The following is a 17,926-nucleotide window of genomic DNA, read 5'->3' as shown; positions in this document are numbered from 1 at the left end:
AGACTCGCTTAAGCCTACAAGTTGGAGATTGCTGTGAGCTGTGATCCATGGCACTCTACCCAGGGCAACAGCTGGAGGCTCTGTCTCAAAAAAAAAAAAAAATCTTAAGTCAGATCATGGACCCTCCAAGGGCTCCCATCACCCTGCATAAAATCTAGATTCCTTACAAAAGCTTACAAGGGCTTGCTGACTGACACGCCTGCGTCCTGGCATGGGCACACCAAATCTCTCTGGCTTGCTTTTCTTTTTTTGAGACTGAGTGTCACTTTGTTGCCCTCAGTAGAGTGCTGTGACCTCATACCTCACACCAATCTCAAACTCTTGGGCTCAATCAATTCTCTTGCCTCAGCCTCCAGGCGCCGGCCACAAGCCAGGGTATTTTTTACAGATGGGGCTGTCACACTTGCTCAGGCCTGTCTCGAATCCATGAGCTCAGGCAATGCACCTGCCTCGGCCTCCCAGAGTGCTAAGATTACAGGCATGAGCCACTGTACTGGCCTCTGGCTTCCTTTTCTTCAAACCTTCCAAACACACTCTACTTTAGGGCCTTTGCATTAGCTCCTCCCTTTGACTTGTTCATTCTTCTCCCAGTTACCCAGGAGACTTCGTCCCTGGCTTTCCTCAGCTCTCTATTCAGCCACACACCTCCACACATACAGCCTTCTCCCCTCCTTCCCAGCCCTGTTGGACTTTTCTCCATAGCATATACCATCTGAAACACATTGTAAGTGTACTTACTGTCTGTCTCCTAACTTTAGACCATCAAGTTCCAAGTAAGTAGGGATTTGCTCGACTTTTTTCACTCCTACACCCACAGCTTATCAAGAACTTTCTGGCACTTAGTAGGCCTTCAATACATATCTGAAGGCTCAAGAATTAAAGAATAGGCAAATGAGTTTCCCCAACTTGAAGTTGGTAGTTAGTCTTGAAGACCAAATTGAAGTTGCTGTGACTATAGATGAGAGATTCCAAATAAATGAACATAAATCCTGGCAGTATCTTGGCTGGGTGTGGTGGCTGACACCTTTAATCCTAGCACTCTGAGAGGCTGAGGGGGTAGATTGCTTGAGCTTAGGAGTTCAAGACCAGACTGAGCAAGAGCAAGAGAAATCTCTACTAAAAATAGAAAAATAGCTGGGCATGATGGCAGCTGCCTATAGTCCCAGCTACTCAGGATGGATTGCTTGAGCCCAGGAGTGAGGTTGCTGTGAGCTATGATGCCACAGCACTCTACCCAGAGTGACAGAGTGAGACTCTGTGTCTAAATAAATAAATGGTCACATATGGAAGGAAGATCTGCTGGTATTAAATTACCTTTTAAAAACTCCCAAATCAATGGCTGGGGAGGTGGCTCACACTTGTAATCCTAGAACTCTGGGAAGCCAAGGCGGGTAGATTGCTTGAGCTTAGGAGTTCAAGACCAGCCTGAAAAAAAGAATGAGACCCTGTCTCTGCTAAAAATAGAAAAAACTAGCCAGGCGTTGTAGCAGGGGCCTGTAGTCCCAGCTACTCCAGAGGCTGAGCCAAGAGGATTGCTTGAGCCCAATAGTTTGAGGACACTGTGAGCTATGCTGACAAGGCACCCTATCCAGGGCAATAGAGACTCTGACTCAAAAAAACAAACAAACAAAAAAAAAACCTCACAAATCCTCACTCTTCTTGGCACAGCTCTTTCTAAATGGTCTCCCCTGTAAACACGGGGAGGATAGAATCTCTACTAGAAGAAGTGTCAGGGTAAAGTGTTGAAAAGTGACTTCCGCTGTGGCCACAGCTGGCAGAGGGGTAGACCTACAGGAGTCTAGCTTTGAAGGAGCCAAGCTGGCCTAGCAAGGAAGCCAGCCACATGAGACTGACCTGGGAAGTAACTAGCTGCACGGTAGAAGACTAGCATTTCCAACACCAGCCAACAGTAAAGAGACTCTGGATTGAGATTTCTCTTTCTGAATCTCACCAAACCCTGTGGGGATCCAAAAGATCATATTCCTTGGAGTGGAGGGGCTCAGGATTTAATTTGCTAGGAACCTATTCCCAAGACCCACTAACAAGCATAGACAATGAAACTCAAAAGATTGAAAAATCCAAATTTGAGAGCCAGGCATGGTGGCTACTTGGATCAGTCGAGCCTGGGAGTCCTGGAACAGCCTGGGCAACATGGCAAGACCCCATCTCTAAAAAAAAAAAAAAAAATTTAAAGGCAACACCTGTGCTCAAAGGAGTAAGGTGCCAGCTCCATATGCCTGAGGTGGCAGGTTCAAACCCAGCCCCGGCCAGAAAAAAAAAAAAAAATTAAAAAAAATTTAATTTGGGGGCAGCGCCTGTGTGTGTCTCAAAGAGTAGGGCACCAGCCCCATATGCCTGAGGTGGCAGGTTCAAGAAAAACTGCAAAAAAAAAAAATTTAATTTGGGGCAGTGCCTCTGACTCAAAGGAGTAGGGCACCAGCCCTATACCAGAGGTGGTGGGTTCAAACCTGGCCCCGGCCAAAAAAATAAAATTTAATTTCTTCTGAGTTCTAGTTCTGGTATGTTTAAAATGCAGACAAAAGTCACCCAATTATTTGCACCATCACCCCATCACATACAAATACCGGGCAGGACCCTAGAGTACATAGGCACCTTGTTCAGCCTGCCGTTCCCTGCCCATTCTTCCAGCTTGGCCCTCTCCCACACCACCACTGGCCCCCTCTCTTTCACTGTATTTCCTTCCTTTTTTTCTTTCTTTTTTTGAGACAGTTTCATGACATCACCTTCTGTAGAATGCTGTTGCATTATAGCTCACAGCAACCTCAAACTCTTGGGCTCAAACAATCCTTTTGCCTTAGCCTCCCGAGTAGCTGCGACTATAAGTGCCCGCCACAGTGCCCAGCTATTTTATTTTTAAGACACGGGGTCTCAGTGTTGCTCAGGTTGGTCTTGAACTCCTAAGCTCAGGCAATCACTCTCCTCAGCCTTCAAAGGTGCTGAGATAACAGGCGTGAGCCACCATGCCCGGCCTCATTCATTGTATTTCCTCTTCCATCTAGCATGGTGCCTGGATGTGTGCTGAATGAATGAATTTAAGCTTTTTAGTTCATTTTATTCTTAAAAGAGTACCTTTTTTTTTTCTTTGAGACAGAGCCTCCAGCTGTTGCCCTGGATAGAGTGCCATGGCATCACAGCTCACAGCAACCTCCAACTCCTGGGCTCAAGTGATTCTCCCACCTTTGCCTCCCAAGTAGCTGGGACTACAGGTGCCTGCCACATCGCCCAGCTATTTTTTGGTTGCAGGCGTCATTGTTGTTTAATGGGCCTGGGCTAGATTTGAACCGGCCAGCTCAGGTGTATGTGGCTGGCACCTTAGCTGTTTGAGCCACAGGCACTGAGCCGAGAGTACCTTTTTTTTTTTATTGAGACAAGAGACTTACTTTGTGGCCCTCTGTAGAGTGCAGTGGTGTCATACCTCATAGCAACCTCAAACTCTTGGCCTCAAGTGATTCTCTTACCTCAGCCTCCCTAATAGCTGAGACTATAAGTACCCACCACCACCACCTGGCTATTTTTTTGTTGTTTGTTGCTTAGCAGGCCAGGGCCAGGTTCGAACCTGCCAGCCCCAGTGCATGTGGCTGGCACCCTAACCAGTGAGCTATGGGCACACAGCCTTAAGAGAGTACCTTATAGGTATTTAAATTCAGTGGTGTAAACATTACATTGACTAAGATAGAAAGAAAGTAGGACACAAAAAATTCCAGGTTTTTTTATTTTCCCCTTTTACACAAACCAAAGTAGAAGAAATAATACAGGATTAAAACTGCCAAAGTAGAAGAATTAGTAGAACACGTATACACAAAAAATATGCATAGGAAGATGGGCTTATTTACAGTGAGGAAACAGATGTAAAGTTAAGTAGTTTTCACATGAAACATTAAAAACAATCAAACATATGCTACAGTGGGTACTACCATTTACAGCGGTATTGAAAGGGAGATAATAACATGTAATAGGGACAGATATACCACTAGGGACAGATTCTACAGCATCAGTGCAATACATTCACAAAACTATATTACAGCTAATCGGTTTAAGACTTGTTCCCAAATACGTCACATTTTTTGGCCCTCAGAGGTTCATTCCTACAGATTTCAACTACTCTAAATTTCTAGCTACTGAGAAGAAAAAAGTGATCATAAGCTTTCCAAGGAGTTGCAAAATCTAAGTAGACCAGAGGCCAACTATCATTACCTCAAGTCTGCTCTTAACAGCCCTTGCGTTTTTCAGAGAAATATCTAGGACAAAAGTCAAACACCAGTGTAGCCACTATTTCCTATGCCAAACCTATGGGGACTGAAATTGCCAGGTAATTACAAAAAAATGAGAATTTTGAGGATTACCTTTAAAGGTGTATTCTGGTTTCAAAAATTAGTCAGATAAGATTATTTCCTACTGAAATGAATCTTAATTAAACATAGAAGACTTCTGGCCTTTACTGGAGGATGGTCTTGGAGTAAAGGTCATAGATATGAGTTTTAACTTACTGTATATTATGCTAAATTTAAAGTATGCAAAAAATCTTAAATAGAATCTTTTGAAAGTCTACTATTAAAAAGCTTTCACAGATTTACTAACTTAAAGTCTTAGTGCAGGGGGACAAGAGCTCTAAGCATGTCAGAGCTCCTCAACTGGGAGAAAAGACCAGTGTTTCCTACAAATTGCTAAGCTTTGCACAAGGCAGAGACCTACACATGCTAGGTCATGGAATTATTAATAGGGGAGAAGAATCACGGGGATTCTTCTCTCACCGCAAAGAAACAGAATGAGGAATGAATCGTAATTGGTCTCTTCATCAGAGTGGTAAACCTGGTCTCTATAGTCCTGAAGTCAGTTTTTCAAGCAGACTGTGAAAGCAAACAGTAGAACCAGCTTCCTGTAGCCACAGACCACTACCCTGTATCTAACTAAAGCAAAGATCGGCTCCAACGATTATCCACGGTCACTTTAACCACACTAAAGTCAAGTCCACCACCATATTATTTTAAATGAAGTTGTCTAAAATTCAAAGAATTCAATTAACGCTGGGTGAGAAAAATCAAAATAACTCATACTTGCTAATGAGTTGTCCACGTAAGCCCAACGGATGAGAATGTACCCAACTACACTGGACAAGAAGACACTAGCCATACACGGTGAGTCTGAATTTCTATTATCTATGGGCAGAGGGAGGGAGAGGCAAAGAGCTCCTTCTGTAACATTTTAGTTTCCAGACAGTATAATAGAAACTGTTCCCAAGGACAGTGTACATCCCATTATCACACGGAATAAAGCAGATGGATTATTCATTTTTCTTTTCTTTTTGTTTGAGAAGTTTGTTTATCTCCCTTTTGGCCATTCCAATGTACTTCGAGATGATTCCATGTTGGTTAAGTCCAGGAAGAAACAGTAAGAAAGTCACTTAAAATAAACAAACAAAATTAAGGAGGCGGCAATTAACTTCTTAAAGGCTAACTCTAAAAGACATTTTAGACAAGGGAGATTCTCAGACTATCAGATATTCTAATAGGAGGAAACAATATGAAATCCACTATTGCTGCTGGTATTTATCCCCAGAAACTTCTGCTCTCACACCCTATTCAACCACAAATAACAATCACTGCTGGTTTTTACCTCTTGTACATTTATTTTCTACCTTGGTTATTATGTCTTCACATCCCGTAAGACCACAAAGTCCCTGAAAACAAGGACCTGCGTCTCAGTCATCTTTCTATATTCCCACGGTTCCTTGATCGGTGCCTCAAGGTTGGGAAATACTCTCATATTCGCTTATTGATTAAGTTATTGTTAGACTTCACTGGCCAGGATGTGCCCGTAGTTTTCACCCAAAGACTTACCTATCAGGTAGGTGAGAAGCAGGTTATGTACTTGTTGTCCCACCCAAGCAACCGCAGCAAGAGAAACGATCATGGTCATGAAGTACTAACAATGAAAACAAGAAGAATTGATCAACTGCCAGAAACAGACTAAGTGGCATGACTTTTAGAGTTTGTTTCACCATTTCACAATGTATGTATATAAAACCATCATGTTGGACATTATAAATATGTGTTAAATATATATTATTTTTGTCAAACAAAAATGAGTTTGTTTCAAAGGTTGGAAATTAATTTCGCTTTTTTTTTTTTTTTTTTGTAAAGACAGAGTCTCTCTTTACTCGGTAGAGTGCCGTGGCATCACACAGCTCACAGCAACCTCCAACTCCTGGACGTAAGCGATTCTCTAGCCTCAGACTCCGAGTAGCTGGGACTACAGGTGCCCACCACAACACCCGGCTATTTTTTTGTTGTTGTTTGGCCAGGGCCAGGTTTGAACCTATCACCCATGGTATAACGGGCCGGCGCCCTACCCACTCAGCCACAGGCACCACCCAGAAAATTAGTTTAGCTTTTATTATCACTTTTATTTAAAGATACTTAGATTTAAAAACATGTACTCTATAAAACCCTATGTATTTAATAAAAGAAAATTCCATTAGATCTACTTTATAGAATTTGGATACTTTTCTTCCTAGAGTAATTACAATTCTATATAAGAGATATTTTATTATATAAACTACCCCTTCAGTTAATAATTCCACATGGTAACCTCCTGTGAAACTGAAAGAGAAGAAAAGATGCTGTCTAAGTATTCTGTTTGTTTGTTTTGAGACAGGGTCTCACTCTGTCGCTTGGGCTATACTGCTATGGTGCGATCATACCACAGCTCACTATAGCCCTGAACTCTAGCACTCAAGAGATACTCCTGCCTCAGCCTCCCAAGCAGCTGGAACTACAGGTGCACACCATGCCCAGCTAATTTTTATTTATTTTGTAAAGGCAGGGTCTTGCTATGTGCCCAGGCTGGTCTTGAAATCCTGGTCTCAAACAATTCTCCTGCTTCAGCCTTGAAGAGTGCTAGGATTACAGGCATGTGCCACCATGCCAAGCTAAGTATATGGCTTTTACATCTATTTCAGTAAGAAAAAGCAGCAGAAAAATTTTCCTTTACTGGAAAAAAAACATGACAACTTTTAACTTCTTTTTTTTTTGGAGACAGAGCCTCAAGCTGTCACCCTGGGTAGAGTGCCATGGCATCACAGCTTACAGCAACCTCCAACTCCTGGGCTCAAGCAATTCTCCTACCTCTGCCTCCCCAGTAGCTGTGACTACAGGCACCTGCCACACCACCTGGCTATTTTTTGGTTGCAGCCGTCATTGTTGTTTGGCGGGCCCGGGCTGGATTTGAACCTGCCAGCTCAGCTGTATGTGGCTGGCGCCTTAGCCACTTGAGCCACAGGCGCCAAGCCGACAACTTTTAACTTCCAATAATTCAGTCTAACTAATACAGATAAATATTTATGAACATACTTACGAGTTAAACCAATGGATAATAATAAATATCACACTATAACTATTTAAACAAAAAGGGTATCATTGGATTACAATGAAGTTAGATTGACTCAATCTCAAAATTTTGCTTTTCTCAAGTAAGTCAAAACAAAAAAGTACCATTTTAGGCTTTTCTTCCTTTAGTGTGAAGAGGCGTTTCCACCAGCCCACAGCTCTGCGTCGAGATTTTACTAGATTGCTGCAAATTTCATGGAATCTTTGCTGCTGTTCAGTAGTCCTAGAAAAAGGAATTTTCCTTTTGCTATAAGCAAGCTCTATTATAGACAGAAATATACTACTATCCTGTCATACATGTTTAAAGAACAAACTGTCTTCTTTTTTTTGAAACCGAGTCTCACTCTGCCACCCTGGGCACAGTGCTATGGCATCACTATAGCTCACAGCAACCTCAAACTCTTGGGTCCAAGGGTTTGGATCCTAAAGAGCTATCTTCTAAAGAGAGTGACAAAAAAACAATGGTTCGCCATTATCTTATGCAAGTGAAAAACAGTTTCTACCATTAAGACACCTTTTTGTTTGTTTGTTTGTTTGAGACTGACTCTCACTCTGTCCCCCTGGGTAGAGTGTCGGGCATCAATATACCTCACAACAACCTCAAACTCCTAAGTTCAAGCAATCCTCTTGCCTCAGTCTCCTGAGTAGCTGGGATGACAGTCACCCACCACCATGCCTGGCTAGTTTTTTTTATATTTAGTAGAGACAGGATCTCATTCTTGCTCAGGCTGGTCTCAGACTCCTGAGCTCAAATGATCCACCCACCGTGGTTTCCCAGAGTGCTGGGATTACAGAGGTAAATCATCACACCCAGCCCCATTAAGATACCTCTTGTAGCACAGGACTAAATTTTTACTTAAAGAAGTATGTAGATATAGATATTTTTAATTATTACCTTTTTTTAATCATTTTTTTTTTGAGACAGTCTCAAGCTGTCGCCCTGGGTAGAGTGCTGTGGCATCACACCTCATAGCAACCTCAAACTCTTGGGCTTAAGCAATTCTTTTGCCTCAGCCTCCCAAGTAGCTGGAACTATAGGTGCCTGCCACAATGTCCAGCTATTTTTTTCTTTTTTTTGCAGTCTTTGGCTGGGGCTGGTTTTGAACCCACCACCTCCGACATATGGGGCTGCTGCCCTACCCCTTTAAGCCACAGGCGCCGCCCATGCCCGGCTATTTTTTGATTGCAGTTATCATTGTTGTTTGGCAGCCCAGGCTGGGTTTGATCCCGCTAGCTCTGGTGTATGTGGCTGGCACCCTAGCCACTTGAGCTACAGGTGCCAAGCCAATATTTTTAATTATTAAAGAAATGCTAATCTATGGCTCTTAAGTCATACTTGGTTATGGATAATAACAAAAGATTCAAGTTTTCCATGAGCCATGCAGAAATTAGCCCAAGTTTGATTTTGTCATTCTTATTTTTCAAATTCAACAAATCCTGCACTGTAGCCCACCAGACTCCCACCAAATGGTTGTATGTGAGCATTCTTCAGTAAGATAATAACTACTAGCATCCAAAGCATAAATTGGGCTTCATGCAGTTGAGGCCATGGTAGCAATAAACAGCTCAAATCCAAATTCTTCATAATTTAGTCCCAGTGAGGAAAAATACATGGTGGCCATAAAGCTGTAACTATTTAAATTGCACATAAACTTTATGGCCACCATATATATGTGACTCGGTTACATATATATGGTGGCCAGGACAACAGTAAATATCCAACAAAACCCTCCAAGAAAACCCTTTGTATCTGTAGTATTTTGCTTGGTTTTGATGAAAAATAAAACTGCCTTTATTATACAGCTATGATTTAACAATTAAAAAAATTTTAAAAAATTGCCTTTATATTGTCTTTGCTATGATGAAGTAGGCCCTCTCCTGAGGAACGTGTTGCCGTCTATCTTCCAGTCCTCTCTAAAAAACTGCAGTGACAAGAGGATTTCTGCTGAGCCTTAGAACTTATTTTTTTTAAATTAATTTATTTTTTTTCTTGTAAAGAGTCTTTTTTTTCTTTTTTTTTTATAGAGACATTATCTCACTTTATAGCCCTCAGTAGAGAGCCGTGGTGTCACACAGCTCACAGCAACATCCAACTCCTGGGCTTAGGCGATTCTCTTGTAGCTGGGACTACAGGCACCCGCCACAACGCCCGGCTATTTTTATGTTGTTGTTGTGGTTTGTCTGGGGCCAGGTTTGAACCTGCCATCCTTGGTCTATGAGGCCAGCGCCCTACCCACTGAGCCACAGGTGCTGCCCAGCCCTGAAACTTTCTATAAACAATTAGATATTATATTGTGCCCATGATCAAGGTTAGTTAGATTGTGGCTAAGCAACATTGTATTCTTTCTCCCCTCTAAGATCAGAAAATAAAATGTGCTCTATGGATAACCGAGTCATATTATGAAACTATCAGGCTTATTTCTGAAAACTTTCCTCCAGGAATTATGAATTTGCTGATTAGAATGTCATCTGGCTAACAAAGTCAAGGCCAATGGTTGCTCCCCTTTGTTAAATTTGTTACATTGCACTTGCCCAAAACACAACAGCATTAATTACTGTGAAAAACAGTAACAGCATTACTACAAGTGAAAAACAATTCAAAAAACAGTTCCTAACATTAATCCCTTCTGCTAGGAGGGAAACATCTTGAACAAATATGGTTAATTATCCCATTATTTAAAACAAACTCCCCACACGTATGTGAATTTCAAGATCCATAAAGTACACATTTAAAATTCTTATTTTTACAGAATTATTTTATGATTTGCCATTATAGGGGAAATAAAAAACTAAAGGCACAAGTATTGTGGAATAGTAGCTGGAAAGGAAAAAAATCTATTACAAGGCCAGACACTATGGCTCACGCCTGTAATCCTAGCACTCTGGAAAGCCAAGCAGGTGGATTATCTGAGCTCAGGAGTTCCAGACCAGCCTGAGCAAGAGTAAGACCCCCATCTCTTAAAGAAAAAAAAAAGCCAGGCATTGTGGCAGGCACCTATATTCCCAGCTACTTGGGAGGCTAATGCAAGAGGATCACTTAAGCCCAAGAGTTTGAGGTTGCTGTGAGCTACAATGATGCCACAGCACTCTACCAAGAGTGACAAAGTGAGACTCTGTCTCAAAAAAAAACAAAAAAATCTATTCCAACATTTGGCTTATTACTAGTCTAGCTAATCTGAATCAAAGATGAGAATTCAAAATGTCAGAGGAAAGTTACAATACTTTCAATAGTATCTTTGCTATTTAACTAAACTTTAGGAATTCATAAACAACCATTTAAAGAATGGTCACTATAAACAGAATCAATAAGAAACATACATACACAGTTTGATCCTACTCTGAGGCACTTGGTTACCTACCACTGACACCTCAGCCTTTAACACAAGGGAATCTTTTTTTTTTTTTTGCAGTTTTTGGCGGGGTGGAGGGGCAGGTTTGAACCCACCATCTCCAGTATGTGGGGCCAGACCCTACTCCTTTGAGCCACAAGTGTCGCCCCAGGGAATCTTTTTTTTTTTTTTTAAGAGACAGCGTGTTTCTTCAGTGCCCACATGATATTGCTTCTGGCCTGCAAACTCGGCAGCAGGCCGTGGAGACAAGCACACTTCACTTGTAAAAGGCATTTTCCACTTTCCCCAAAGAAACAAGGAAGATGTCTCTCTTAGCTGCCAATTTGATTCTCAAAACTGCTCATCACCCTTTGAATAAATAAGGTTAAATTTAGGAATAAGATGCAATCTTGATCCAGTCACCTCAGTTTCCCAAGTAGCTAGGACTATAAGCACATGACACCAAGCCCAGCTAATTTTTTATACTTAATTTTTAATACTCACTGTCTTGCTGAGGCTAAAAACACAACATCTTAAAAGTCAAAATATTTCACAGTACCTAAAACAGTGCTTGACATAAGTATTACTAACATTTAATAAATAGTTGCTAAATGAATGTGGATAAAAACCTGCCAGTTACTATTTTTATATTCATTCAAAAATAATTTGTGAAATTGATATTATACCATTTTAAATTATCAATGGAAATATAAAAATACAAATGTACATATAAAAAACCCATTATGACTTCTGTAATTCTTGTTAAAACATTACCTTTAAACAATTTCACTTCAATCAAAAAGTCTAGTTAGAGGCTCGGCGCTTATAGCTCAGCAGCTAGGGCACCAGCCACATATACTGGGGCTAGTGTGTTAGAACACAGCCCAGGCCTACCAAACAACAATGACAACTACAAAAAAAAAGGTAGCCTGGCATTGTGGCAGGTGCCTGTAGTCCTAGCTACTTGGGAGGCTGAGGCAAGAGAATCGCTTAAGCCCAAGAGTCGGAGGTTGCTATGAGCTGTGATGCCACGGCACTCTACTGAGGGAAACATAGTGAGACTCTGTCTCAAGAAAATAAAAGGTCAAAATAAATGGTTGACCATAAAAGATGCAGGCATGGAATTCTTCACATTGAAGACATAAATTTAAAAAACCTAGGTGTCTGATGGCTACAATTATCTACGCTTCATTGCAACATACTAATCACAACCACCCGGTTCAGTAACTAAGCAGAATTAGACTGCCAAATCATTATGCCACTCACCATTTATTGGAGCCAAAAATTCTAGGCGCTAGAATGGGAACAAGGTAATCAGCCAAGCACAAAAACATAACAAAACAGGAAACACCGGACAGAACAGATGGATCTAGATAGTAGATAATCCTGTTAAAAAAATAAAGATTAGAAAAACTTAATCATCATTCCTAGTTAAAGATATTTAACTATTTACTTAGTCCATTGGTTCTTAAACATGTTTCCCATTTTCTTTCTAATTTTCTACCAAGTCGTTTTCCAAAGGCTTTATAAAATGTAGATACCACAACTGCAGTAGTCAATGTAAATATTAATAGATAAAAGCTCTCTGAGGTCCTCAATACTTTTTAACTGTGTAATCTCAAGGCTAAGAAGTTTTGAGAGTCACTGATTTATTCAACTGTATTAGGTCACCAAGTTTACGTAAGTACTATAGATTCCAGAAACCAAAAGAATTACTTGTAAGAAAATGCATTCTTTATGGATTATGTATTACCAAAGACTAAAGATGTTTCCATTTAAATGGAGGTTATGTATCACTTGAGCCTTTATCCATAACAAGCACAAAAGAAAAACAAACAAATCTCTGCTCTCAGGTGGAATGAAAATTAAAAAAAAAAAAAACAGCACCACCCCCAGTCAATCTAATAGCTCACTTACAGAAACACCAAAGAAACCACACCCATGATGGCAGGTGGAAACCAGGCTCTTTCCCATCGGAGGACTTTATCCGTCATCAGCATCACTTCTCCCCATCCTTGCAGCTGCTCTTCCAGACTTGCAGTCTCTGCAGCCTGCATACAGTCAGCATTTAAAGCAATCATCTTAACCACTCTCAACAATTTTGTGCTTCATAGAGTTAAATTCTTCTAAGGCACCAAATATGTAAAATACCTTTTAACCAAATCGCTCTTAAACAAGCTAGTTTCTGAAAAGTTATGCAACTTCAGTACCAAAGATGGAAACCAATGGGGGTGGTCATCTTGCAAGTCCAAGTTCCGGGATATTTTTTACATACATGATGTAACATAACCATTATTTTTATAGTTAAAGAAAATGAACTCAAAATAGTTTATTAACTTTCCCAAAATCATGCACGGAAGTTATATGGCTGCACCCAGAGTATTAATGCAAGTAAGATTACTTTAATTGGTGGTTAGCATTGATCTGTTACTTTTGTCATTTCATTGATTTAAACCCTTACTTCCAAATCCATTAGTAAAGCCTTCCCCTAAACAGCATTCAATTTCTAAAATAGCTCTTTGCGTAATGGTATCACTTAGATGCTGGCATTCATTGCAGAGTTAAGAAAAACTAGTTTCACCAAATTATATGCGGCATTTTAAGCTCAATATATTTCCTCAATACAGTGTTTCTTACCACTTTTGAGGACATTTTGGTTAGACTTCAAATTTTTCTGAAAATAAAAATTGGATCCTAGTATGAGCTAAGGTGGCAAAAAAAAAAAAAAACCTGATTTTGGTAAAGAAGAAAATTGGAATAAGAAACCCAAATGTCTCTATAAATGTCAACACTGGGAAATATGCAAAAGCAGGACAAGGCAGGTTCATCTTTTTTTTTTTTTTTTTTTTAAAGAACCAAGAGAAAGCCTCGGTTCCTCGTAGCTCAGTGGGTAAGGCCCTGGCCACATACACTGGGGGCTGGCGGGTTCGAACCCAGTCCAGGCCTGCTAAACAACAATGGCAATTACAACAAAAAATAGCCTGGCATTATCCTAGCATTGTGGTGGTCACCTGTAGTCCCAGCTACTTGGGAGGCTGAGGCAAGAGAATTGCTTAAGCCCAAGAGTTTGAGGTTACTGTGAGCTGTGACGCCATTGCACTCTACGGAGAGCAACCTAGTGAGACTGTTTCAAAAAAAAAAAAAAACAAAAACAAAAACAAGGGCGGCGCCTGTGGCTCAGTGAGTAGGGCACTGGTCCCATATGCCGGAGATGGCGGGTTCAAACCCAGCCTCGGCCAAAAAAAAAAAACAAGAGAAAAATGCAAGGAAAGGTTAATCTTAACAGAGAGGTGCCATGCTAGTCACTCAGGTGGACCATATGCCGGAGATGGCGGGTTCAAACCCAGCCTCGGCCAAAAAAAAAAAAAACAAGAGAAAAATGCAAGGAAAGGTTAATCTTAACAGAGAGGTGCCATGCTAGTCACTCAGGTGGACCTCTTTATTTCTGACTTTATATTTGAAGCCTAATATTAGTTGAATAATAAATTACGATGTGCTAGAAACTCCTCTTAGTATCTTATATGCTTCTATTTCAATTAATCCTCCCAACAACCATGAAAGGAAGGTATTGTACTATCTCCATTTTACAGATGAGGAAATTTAGATTCAGAGGTTAACAGATTTGAATCTAAGAAATCCCAAACCAAAGGCCTTGCTCTCCTTGAAGTTATACAGCTCTGCTGGAAAGAGTAGTTGAGTTGGGATCAGGAGCACTCAGCCACAATCTGTCATTTCAATAGGGCTTGGGCCACTTCTTTGTTCCTCAGTCTTCTTAAAAGGAACCATGCTGAGGGCTAACCGTAGAGAAGGAGAATGTATGTGTGTGTGTGGGGGGGGGGAGAAGCCATGCATTTTTAAAAACAAATGCGAGTGAAAAATCAGGCACAATCCCAACTGCCCTACAAAGTCACTTAATTTGTTCGCATCCGGCTGTTGGAAATTCAAAACCCCCAAATTATATTCTTTGGTTCCTCTTTTCATTGTTAGCGTGTGGCCTGCCTTTCCTGGGTTAGAATGATGGAGGAATTTTGCCTAGATGGTGCACTTAAATTTGTAATGAATAAAATGTGTCCGATTATGACACCACCTCACTGCAGTTCTTTCAGATCCTTCCGTGTTAATCTAAAGTTGTTTCCAGTTGCCTTGTGACCCCGACTTCCAAATTCCAGACAAATGCCAGGGCCTTCTATTGTCCTTCCAGCTGGATCCCACTCCTACTTCCCGGAGGTAAGCTCGCAGCCTCCCTGCCATTTTAAGTTGTGCCAAATCATAGAACTTCTCGCCAGCAGCCCTTTGACCCTTCACCCTTAGTCGCGCCCCGGGCTTGTTACAAGGTCCCCCTTCTTCTACTTCCTCCTCAACCCCTATTCGCGGTGACTAATCACGCGCCCTCCTTGCCCGGTTGCACATCACCCCCAGAGGATGATTAGGGGTCGACTCCACTAGTGACTGACACCCGGGAGCTGGTCAAAGCCTAAGCGGTAGGCTTGCGCCAGAAACCGGGACAAGGGCCGGGCTGGCCGTAAGTGATAGGAACGAGGCCGCGGTGGCTGCCCCCGATGCCCATCAAAGTCTGGAAGCCCCCAGCCAGCTTCCCTCGGAACAGGCCGCCACGACTCACCAGCAAGTTGGTGCTACGATTATCTCCCTCCGCCATCGTCCCCGAGATGCTACTTCAGCGAGCTTAAGCCAACCTCCAATTCTGCCTGCTTGCCGAGAACGCACCGCGATCCCAGCGCGAGGAAACGCCCCGCAGGCCGCTTATATAGGCCGGCTGCCTTTCCCGACAACCTCCGCGAAGCTCGCTCCTTATTGGGTGAACGGAGTCCACGCTTAAGGGAAGCCAAACCAACCGGCGCTCAGCGCATGGCTTGAAATGGAGGTCAAAGGACAGAAAGACTTCACCAGCCGAGGGGGGCGGGGACGGAGAGTGACCAATAAGCGCGCGGGGCTGCGCGACGCCCCGCCCAGGGCCTTCGGAAGCGGTTCAACTGTCGGTCTGGTTTGCTCAGGCCTAGCCGCCCAGGTAGCTTTCGTACCCGTGGCTGGATCTTAAAGCAGCTGAGAAACCTCTCTGCAAACTTGAGTACTGGAAGAAATATGCTGCGCACCATCAGGCGGAGGGCGGACAGGGGCATGTGACGCTTAGCTCCGCCGCGGCCGGGCCCCAGATTGGTCACTCGTGAAAAGAGCCCTTTATGTCGATTTTACTGAGAGTTTCTGTCTACTTAATAGGAATAAGGCCTTGCCAGCATAGTTTGTGAACGTGTGAAGAATGACTTAGAAAAAGGACTTACGTGGGGGGGTTTTAGGGAAAATTCTTTGTGCGCACTTCAGTTACCTTTTAAACCGTAAGCTGCCTTGTGAATTAGTTTTGACGTGCACTTTCTTGCATTACAGGTTATGAGAAGATGTAAACTTTCATAAGCAATGGAATTCATAATTTAGGAACTCTGTTACAGAGACATTTTTCTTTTCTAGATCTGATTTTCATTATTCAATACTAACAAAATCATGTCAAATGCTGGCCTGATGTTTGTTTCAGGTAAATTAGTTTTTAACTTATAACCTTTTATCACTTTGTATAGTTTTTAACTACGAGTCTTTCATCCTTTTGTAGTCATCTGTATTATACCATTTAATTTTAAATTTATTTTTTAAAGATTGCTTAATTACTAAGTCCTCAAAAAAGTTCAGGGAACTCATATAAAGAAACAGGAGAGAACATAGCTACAACAGACCACATACTCCCTGGAAGAAAATTGAGAAAGGGCAGGAACATTGTGAATTTCATGAAAAGGTGTCAAATTTGCCATAGATCTTTGCAGAGAGGAGGAAGCATCTGGACCAGGCACAAAACACTTTAGGAAAAAAAAAAAGCCTTCCTTGCAAAGGCAGACTGCTCTTCCATAAAGTGCCATATTTGGGAATGTTGTGGAAAAAAATAGGTTGTGTAGGTAAGATGCTGGCAGTTGGTACAGAGATCTCCACTTGGGGAGAACTAGGAGGTTTAAAACTATGGAGGTTGGGTTCGGCGCCTGTAGCTCAAGCAGCGAGGGCGCTAGCCACATACACCAGAGCTGGCAGGTGTCCAGCCCAGGTTCACCAAACAACGACAACTATAACCAAAAAAATAGGCGTTAAGGCAGGAACCTGTAGTCCCAGCTACTTGGGAGACTGAGGCAAGAGACTTGCTTAAGCCCAAGAGTTGGAGGTTGCTATGAGCTGTGACGCCACAGCACTCTACCCAGGGCGACAGCTTGAGACTCTGTCTTAAAAACAAATAAGCTATGGGAGTTGAGGAGCAGGCCTTCCTCCACCTCTTTAGAATAGGACAAAAGGAGCTAAGCAATCAACAGCCATATACTTACTGAATATGCTGAGCCCTGGGTGCATAATGTCGACACAAAAACGTGTACTTTCCAAAGCTGAGAAGGGCTGTTAAGTCCTTATCAGACTTCAAAACTGACATGACATTTCTGCTTTGGGGAATCAACTTTTGCTACAAAATATGCTTCTGGTTTTCACTCAAGTTCTCTGTGTACAGAAGGCATACTTTTTAACACCAGCTTGTGAAAGTAAGGTAGGTGAAAAATTAACTAGACTGGCAGTTTCTCCACAATGTAGTTTTTCAAGAATGTGTTCCCAGATCAAGCTCTAAATTCAGAGCCTAGGAGCACTGTTATAAAGTCTTTCACTAAATTGCCAATTGGCCTAATTATTAAAAACACCAACCCATAATGTAGCTTTCTTTAGAGCTTTGTTTTTGTCCTAGAAACACCGGATGTGATCTTTTGAAATGTGCCACATGACTAAGCAGTTAACATAAATCCTCTTAACGTAAACTAGCAGGAACAAATGCAGTTTTCAAGATATTAAACCAAGCTGGATAGTGTCTATTTTCCATTAGATTTTTGCATCCTAGAGAATGCATGTATCAATAATGGCCTGCAGAAATTTTGTTTTTAAATACTGCCAAAATTAAACTTAATAAATTGAGCCTTAATATAAGAACTTTCCTACTGGAAGTAGAATTTCCACTGCTGTTCAAAAATACAACAGAACTTTAAAATAATCACTTTCTTGAGAATTAAGGTTTTTTAACAAAATATTTGAGGCATTAGTACTTTAAAGGAAAAAGAAAAGCTGCCTAGGTTCCAAACTAAGGGTTCTGAAATCTACTTTGACCAA

General features: G+C 41.6%; 1 protein-coding gene across 1 annotated transcript; it reads right to left on the bottom strand.

Moving 5' to 3' along the window:
- Positions 1 to 3,705: 3,705 nt before the first annotated feature.
- ARL6IP1 (ADP ribosylation factor like GTPase 6 interacting protein 1) lies at positions 3,706 to 15,512 on the bottom strand. Its single transcript, XM_053555884.1, has 6 exons — positions 15,357 to 15,512; positions 12,653 to 12,786; positions 12,002 to 12,121; positions 7,512 to 7,629; positions 5,859 to 5,943; positions 3,706 to 5,421 (listed from the first exon to the last, which is right to left on the bottom strand). The coding sequence occupies exons 1-6, from the start codon at positions 15,390 to 15,392 to the stop codon at positions 5,303 to 5,305; spliced, it is 612 nt and encodes a 203-aa protein (XP_053411859.1). The 5' UTR covers positions 15,393 to 15,512; the 3' UTR covers positions 3,706 to 5,302.
- Between the last annotated feature and the right edge of the window lie 2,414 nt (positions 15,513 to 17,926).

Source organism: Nycticebus coucang, chromosome 12 (genome assembly GCF_027406575.1).
Source record: "Nycticebus coucang isolate mNycCou1 chromosome 12, mNycCou1.pri, whole genome shotgun sequence".
Taxonomy (NCBI): Eukaryota; Metazoa; Chordata; class Mammalia; order Primates; family Lorisidae; genus Nycticebus; species Nycticebus coucang.
This window is presented reverse-complemented; position numbering and strand designations above follow the sequence as displayed.